This window comes from Crocuta crocuta, unplaced genomic scaffold, assembly GCF_008692635.1.
Source record: "Crocuta crocuta isolate KB4526 unplaced genomic scaffold, BGI_CrCroc_1.0 scaffold178, whole genome shotgun sequence".
In the NCBI taxonomy this organism is placed as follows: domain Eukaryota; kingdom Metazoa; phylum Chordata; class Mammalia; order Carnivora; family Hyaenidae; genus Crocuta; species Crocuta crocuta.
Genome location: NW_027532855.1, coordinates 1,120,026 through 1,128,085, shown reverse-complemented (window position 1 = coordinate 1,128,085; position 8,060 = coordinate 1,120,026). Strand labels below are relative to the sequence as shown.

The 8,060-nt window shown below is 46.8% G+C and overlaps 1 protein-coding gene across 1 annotated transcript; it reads left to right on the top strand.

The window, feature by feature from the left end:
• Positions 1-3,231: 3,231 nt before the first annotated feature.
• On the top strand, positions 3,232-6,523 carry NXT1 (nuclear transport factor 2 like export factor 1). Its single transcript, XM_077745491.1, has 2 exons — positions 3,232-3,611; positions 5,775-6,523. Exon 2 carries the CDS (start codon positions 5,834-5,836, stop codon positions 6,254-6,256), a length of 423 nt encoding a protein of 140 aa, XP_077601617.1. The 5' UTR covers positions 3,232-3,611; positions 5,775-5,833; the 3' UTR covers positions 6,257-6,523.
• The last annotated feature ends 1,537 nt before the right edge of the window (positions 6,524-8,060 follow it).

Below are 8,060 nucleotides of genomic sequence, written 5' to 3'. Positions count from 1 at the left end.
AGCTTGTGAGTGTGTATGTGTAAGAGTGAGGTGTGTGTGTATGTGTGTCTAATCTAGCTCACTCTCTTTCCCTGCTTCTGGTGACATAGCTCTTTACCTCTTCTTCATTCACTCTCTGTGCTGCTCAAGACCACACTCAGCTTGTAGGCCTCAGTTTTTCTTGCCTTCCCAGAATCCCCCCCAAAAATCAAATTCTCAAATGACCCAGAAATGTAGCCCCAGCTCACTCTGACCCAGCAGCAGCTCATTTGATTCTGCTAAGACAGGGGGATAAAACAAAAAAAAAACACGTTTGGTTTTGGCGACAGTGCATCGAGGGCACAACCTGCCCAGCCACTGCTGTAGATTGTCTAGCTCATAGTGATGCAGCCTCTCATGGCAAACAAACGTGTTAGATCCTGCACCAGAGAACTACACTGACAATGGGGGAAAGGTCAACCCTGTGTTTACAGACTAAAACATTCGTAAGTCAGGCCTGTCTTCAGAGCTGCTAGAGGCACAGCATGTATGACCAGAAGTGCCCTTCCTCCCTGGCTCCACTGATGCCTAAATCAGGCTCATTTTCCAGAAGATGCGCATATGATTTGGTAACTAATCCTACCAATTTGTCACTACACTTATTGCAAGTTTTAAAGCCAGTTGTTGGAGGAAGTGTTGGCAAATAACCAAGTTGCTATTAATGCAAAATGTCAAAACATGCTAACGTTTTCTGGATGCTTACTTTGTGTTTGGCCTGTGTTAAGCACTTGCCATGCATTATTTCATTTACTCCTCACATCAACCAAAGGAGAGGAATATTATTTCTGTTCCCCTTCTACTGATGAGGCAGAGCTAACCTCTGGGAGGTTAACTAACGTGCCTCCATCACTCTGCTAGTGTACCAAGCCACACTAGCTAAGTTATGAATACCTTCTTTAAGGTGCCCAACTTTAAACAGTATTAAAAAATAGAGCAAATTCACTGGAAAGTCCAAACTTCAGGTCTGATTTCTTTCCCAACACAGTCACTAAAGTCCTGAATTCTTCCCCTGTGTCCTGTCTGCCTCTCTGTCCAGGGGCTTCCTCTCAGGGTGGCAAGATGGCTGCAACTACACTGTCCATATTCCACATGTTTGGAAGGAGAAAGAAAAAGCATGTTCCCCCTCAATCCACTAGCAAACACTTTCTTCAGACTCAGTGACCTTACTTGGGCCACCCCAGAACTGTGTTCAGTGCAACTACCATGCCTCTCAGAGCCAGGAGTGTCTCTAACCTCCAAAATTTAAGGACTGTAGGGTGCAGGGAGAGGGAGTAAAATACAGGCTTGTTTCCAAGAGTAGCAGAGTGACTGTTAGAGAGGAGTCATCACAACTAGAATGTTGTGGAACAACGGCTTGAATCCAGGCCTGTTCATTCAAACAGTACTGACGGAGCCCTTGCCGTGGGTCAGGCACAATTCTAGATGCTGGGACACAAACCTGGAAGGTTCTTGCTCTCCTAGCCTCCTGCTGCTGGCTCTGCTGCCTCCCAGGAATAACGCCCTGTGCTCTTAAAAGGCTTTGGAGCTCGACTTATGTTCTCCTAACCAGCTTTTCTAGTTTTGAAGCAGCTTTGCAGCATTTAATTTCTGCTTCTCAGCCTCCTCATCTGTAATATTGGGAACCTCCCCTAAAATTACAAGAATGAAACAAAAAAGGCTTACATGGGAAATATGGCAAAACTTAAAGCAAAACAACATCCAATCTAGTAGGTGCATAGTAAATCAGCCCTCATTCCACAGATGCTGTGATTTGGATTTTTGTATGTTCCTAATTTCACTGTCCTGGACTTTATAAAAACATGTCTATATGAATACTGCTCCACAGATGCTATCTCAGCCTCTCTACTCAGCCCCACCTTATTTTTTTATAATTCAAATTCTTCACCTACTTGATAAGTGGAGGAGGGGGGTTGCCTATGTTAAATAGCCTATTCAGTTTCTAAATTTATCATGAAGTCTGACAGGAAGGGTTCTCAGGAATGCAAGCAAAGCTATGCCAAAGTGTAGCCAAGGAAGTATGGATTAAGTGCACCACTCTCTAAAGGTGTGAAGGCATCAATAAACTTCACAGTGCCCAAATGGTTCCCAGTATTGCAGGGAATTATTCAGTCTCTCAGACCAGTGGATGGAGTTGAGGATCTTGCATTGAAAGAAACCCCTTTTCTTTTTCTTTTTTGCTGTAATCTGTAAGTTTCCCAAGTCCCACATGAACTGTTTCCATCCTGTTAAGACTGTTGTTTTAAACAAAAGTTCAGTAAAAATTCAGCCCAGCCTCCAGATTGATTGGCTGAAATGAGCTAGGTCCAGGGCTGGAGAAGAGCAACACGATACCAACCAGGCTACGGGCCATAGCTGGAGCCAGGCGGTTTTCCTTGGAGCTCCTCAATTACCAGGACACGAGAGGAAACTGCCTTGGTTTCCCTATCGGGCACTTTTGTTACTTCCCAAACGAAGACTTTCTTCCCACGCTCAACTCTTCACACTAGTTTAGTTGAGTTTCCCACTTAACTAAAATGGGTTTTCCTGTGTCCTTTAGGCTATTAACTCATAGAGTCCTTAGGGGCTTAAACTATAAAGGAGAGTAATCAGCTGACACACTTCATCAGGCAGAGTTCAGGAAGTGCTCTGCTGGCTTCACCAGCTCAGTAGAGTTAATATTCCTGGGGCCACCCTGGGACGTCCAGTAGAGTTAATATTCCTGGGGCCACCCCGGGACATCCTGGCACCCCACTTGCTATGCCTGTTTGAAAGTCTTGGTTGGGTCACAGTCTGCTGCTAGTAGTGGTTTCCCGCGATTGCATCAAGTCGTCTTTTAACTAGAATTTGACTAGAATTACCCCAACTGCAGGTGAATGAAAGTCTTAGGACAAGGACCTCGGCGCGCCTCACACATTCCCCCCATCTCCTGTCAGGAGGCTTCCAAGCCTCGGAGAGGGACCTTACCTACCTCTATCTCCGGGGGCGGGACCTAGGAGATTTCACCCAATCAAGAATCCCACCTAACCAGTTGGACCAGTTTCTGTGAACGGTTGAACCAATGAAAACTCGATTGTGGATTTTCTGTGGACTTCCGGAAAAGATGCCTCTCCCGGAAGCCACCGCCTCCATTGTGCCACACCTGGGCGGAGGTAGCCTCTCGGCCTTTCGTCCCATTGGATTACATGGCTGCCCGTCACGGGGAGGCGGGAGTGGGCAGAGCCTTGGGAGCTGGCGTCTGCGCGGTACAACCCCGGCCGCGCGCGGGAACCCAAGATCTGCGGCGAAGAGTCCTCGGGCTACGGGGTTCCGGCGACCCGGGCGGATCGGGAGGAAGGGTGGGAGAAGAGCAGCCCTTCCGGCTCTTCCTGAGGCGACCGGCCTGTCCCGCGACCTTCAGAGGCCGGCCCTCCGTGGAACTGGGAGCAGAGCAGGTGGCGCCCGACCTGGGCGCCGCCGCTCACGCTTACTGGGAGACGCCAGCGCTGGCCGAGGTCCCCGCATCGCTGACCAGGGACGCCTGCGCAGATCCGGGCCGCTCATTTGACCGAGGTCGCCGACCCCAGCCTACCGAGGACACCGCCCCCCGCTGACCCCGGACGTCACCAGCCACGCAAGTAGGTGTCTCCCACGACCACCCGCGCCTGGCAGTCTGAAGACCCCAAGACCGGCCCAGGGGCTCCAGAGACATCTACCACGTGCCCCCCATTGTCAAGAAGCAGCCGGGTTTTGTCCTTTCCTTGGTGGTGTAGCTACCTTGCTGCTTCAGGTTTTTGCCGATGCGTAGCGCTGGGTAGTGAATCCGCTTTGCGGTGACCAGTCCGTGCGCTGGAGCAGGTCTCCGGCCAGATAGTTAGGGTAGGCGGGCTTTAGGCGTTTGATGAAAAGCGACTCACCTTCAGAAATAAGGCCTGTTGCATCCTCTCTGGTCCAGCGCCAAAGAACTTGACGGTATGGGCCTCCGAGAGAAGGCGGCATCTTCACAGCCCCTTCCTTATCAGACTTTTCGAGATTCTTTTACCTGATTTGAGAGAGAAGGGCAAGGCGCCAGCTCTGTAGGTAGCAGAATCACGAGAAAAGGAGGTGGTTATCCTACTGGCATGGGGCCAGGACAGGTTGCTGCGCTGTTTGGCAGAACTGAGCAGGGGTCGAGAAGGGGACGTTTCTGAGAGTGAGTTGAGATGGTGGAGGGTCTGGGACACGTTAGGGTGAGGACTAATATGGATGTCAGGGGGTTGAGAATTCCAGCAAGAGAGAAATTGAGGACGTGTGAAAGGACGGTTTCAAACTAGCAGGCCTGGAATTATACTCTTAGAGCCCTGATTTCCTAAGCAAGGACCTTACAGAATAAGCAAGTAAAAGGACAGCATAGCTTTGACAACATTTTCAGAGGCCACAGCCGTTCTTACAAATGATAAATCAGAGTGTACTTACTGTCAGGACCTTGATCCATCCCCTGGGTTTCTCCCTTCTCGTTTGTAAAATTGTTTCATCATTCTGTGGTGACCAGTAAATGAGGTATGTAAAGTGCTCAGCAATACCCAGCTAGGAATCTGTTGAGGCTTGACTTTTAAGTTTGTGGAGGAAGTGGGAGGACCTCAAGCTGTGCCTGATTCTGTCCCTGCTGGTCTCCAGGACCAAGCCTCTCACTGCTCTTGAGTTCTTGACTCCAGGCAGAGGCCTCCACCTTTCTCAGCCCTAAGAGTCCTTGACTCTTTCCCAACTCTATGTGAAATCTTTTATCTATTTTTCATAAGCTAATATTAAAAAAAAGTTAAGGTCTTTGAAATTAAAAAAAGTATTAAGTTTGTATATCTGAACATATCCATTAATTTCGTGATGTTCTCTCATGAATTTTTTTAGTGAAATATTTTAATGACACAAAAAGGAACAGAGAACTGTGACAGTTGTACCATACTCTGAGACAAGCAAATAATCTTTCTTTATGCTTTTGTGCTTTTTTTTTTTTTTAAGACTTGACATTTCAGCTACAGTTGGGATCCTTTTTTGATGCCACCCTCCCCCCTCCATCCCATATAACTTGCTCAGTTGTAACTTTTCTTTCCATTCTTGCTCACAGGACTTGCCTGGTACGTATTAGTGCTCACAGAAGCTAGGTATCCTCCCTTCTCAATCCCAGTCAGCTACAGGTTTGCCTGTCATGAGCATCATGACCACCATTTTGATACTGTCCTAATGACATTTGTCCTCTTATTCTCTTAAGAAACCTGCCTTCTCTTTGCTCTCCCAGTATTTGTTGGGTGATAGGCTTTCTCATACTGTCCCCAGCTGAGGAACATATGCCATCTGATTGATCTTTATTGGGCCACTGTTTCCTTTCACTGTCTTTATCCAGAATCTGGTATTTCTCCACTGCCCTAGGGGCAGTCACACCTGGTCCATGCTTCCAGGAAAAAGTGACCTTCCATAGTCAAATGTGCTATCTTTTATATAAAATGTGATTTTTAAAATTCACAGTAAGAGCTACTATTTTTGAACATGTAAGTATCAGGCTTTTTAAGCACTTGGTGTACCTGTCTTATTTGATTCTCATGTTACAACTATGTCATGAATGGTGATGTTTTCATTTTAAAATGAGTGAACTAAAATTTAGTAAGTTAGGCGTTGGCAAAATTTGAGCCTGGAGTCATTTCTCTCATTTCTCTACGGTATGTAATTGAAAAGGAAGAACTATAACAGAGAAGGAGAATTGTCCTGTTGTTGGGGCAGAACTAACTTGAGCATTCACATGGGTTCTTTTCAATCTTCCTGCCCCACAGCCCCAGCTCCCTCAGGCACGGGAGCACCTGGGCAGAAGCCTCCTTCAGCAGGGCCAGAGATGGCATCAGTGGACTTCAAGACCTATGTGGATCAGGCCTGCAGAGCTGCTGAGGAGTTCGTCAATGTGTACTACACCACCATGGATAAGCGGCGGCGCCTGCTGTCCCGCCTGTACATGGGCACGGCCACCCTGGTGTGGAATGGAAACGCTGTTTCAGGACAAGAGTCCTTGAGTGAGTTTTTTGAAATGTTGCCTTCCAGTGAGTTTCAAATCAATGTGGTAGACTGCCAGCCTGTCCACGATGAAGCCACCCCAAGCCAGACTACAGTCCTCGTTGTGATCTGTGGAACAGTGAAGTTTGAGGGCAATAAGCAACGGGACTTTAACCAGAACTTCATCCTGACTGCCCAGGCCTCACCCAGCAACACGGTGTGGAAAATAGCAAGTGACTGCTTCCGGTTCCAGGACTGGGCCAGCTAGTGGTGGCAAGAAAGGCCTCTGTTTCACCCCCAGCTCTGTAGGGAAACACAGATCTCAAAATGTGGGGACACAGGTTCCTTTCTGTTACTCCAGGCCATACCTCCCCATCTAAACTCTGCATTTTCTGGAGTCCCATGAGCCCCTTTCTGAGTGTATTCTTGTTTGTCATAGATGCCTTTTCAAAGTAGTAAACTTTTCTATTTTTCTACTTGTCCAGTAGATATCCTGGTTCTGGAAATCCTGACAAATAAAACAATACAAATGTTGCCTCTTTTCCCTTGCACAATGTGTTGTCCAGATTTTGAGGCAGGAGGAAGCAAGGAGGGTTAAAGGCAGGAAGCTTAGTAGAAAGCACCTGCAAAGGTGTGAGGTCTAGGACAGAACACCTACCTGGCTCAGGTGTGCTAGAGTTGGGGCTCTACCCAGATCTCTGGGTAGGGCTGGGAATGGTGTTTTTCCTAAGTACCCAGGTGTTTTAACCTGTAGTTGACTTTTAGAGTACATCAGAGTCACCTAACGGATGGTTGGGTCCTACCTCAGAATCTGAGCTGAGTTGAATGAGTATGAACAGGTATAATAATAAGGAGTTAATAACTATTTATAAATGAAACTATTGTATTAACTACTCTTGTAAAGAGGGGGTGAAGAACTGTTTTTAAGAGGGAGACATACCAAGGTGGGGGGATCAGGCATCAGAATTAGAAGCTGGTTTTATTGACCCTGAAGATCAACTCTAATTGCATTTTCCCAGTGTAAAAAAAAGAATAGAGAACTAGAAGGTTCCATCATCCTTTGACCAATAAATGAGATCTCAGGGCCATCTGTCTTCCCCAGTTAAATTTTCTTTGACAAGAGTGTGCTAGGTTTAGTATAGGTTTGTGGGCTAGAATATTGGAATGAGAACTTTGGAGAAGGAGGAGAACAATACTGATGGTGGTGACACAGATGGCAGTTTCCTCCGCCCACTCCTCCCCTTCTCTAGTTTCTGAAGGCTGACAATGAGTAGGACAAAGTAGCCACCAAAAAGAGGGTTTGACATATGACTTAAGTTCTGGCCAATGATGGAGAAGCAGATGGGGCTTCTGGGGGTAGTTTGCATTGATAGACCTTTCCTTCCTTTCTCCCATTTCCTGGAAAGCAGTTAAGGTGGCCTGACCACTGGCTCTGGCTCATTCTGGCCCATGGAGACAGCTTTACCCTAGAGATAGGATTGTGTTAAACTGGAATCCTTGATTATGTGGGACCATCCAAATGGCCCTAACTTACCTACCCTCATTCTTTTTTTTTTTTTTTACCCTCATTCTTTTTTAATGAGAGAAGTTTTATCTAGAAGACCTTATTGGTTTGCAGTATGTCTCACCTACCGCAGCAAAGCCTAATCCCAAATGAGAGCACAGAATCCTAACCACTAGACCACCAGGGGAATCTAATCCCAAATCAGGACAAAGATTTGCAACAGGGGCAGACAGTGTGTTTTATGGGAATAGCTCTGCTGTGGTACCCCGGGAAACCAAAGTAGACCCAGGTGCCCTCAGGAAGTCACAGTCTAATCAGGAGGCAAGATATTAAAAAATAGTTTTAAAAAAAAAGTTTCAAAGCCACATATAAAGAGTGGTCAAATCGGTCCTATAGATGCATGCATAGCAAGCAGAGACCAACAGTTCAGCTGAGATATGGTAAAATATACGTGAGGTTGGAAGTGAGGTCCCAAACCACAATGTTGAATTTTCAGACTCTGGAGCTCTGTTCCATAGGGAAGAGAGTGGAATAGGCTAGGAGTATTAGTGCAGAGACTGATGTGGAT

Bases quoted from the DNA above. Each gene is read 5' to 3' on its own strand.
- NXT1 (XM_077745491.1), top strand. From the start codon at position 5,834: ATGGCATCAGTGGACTTCAAGACCTATGTGGATCAGGCCTGCAGAGCT.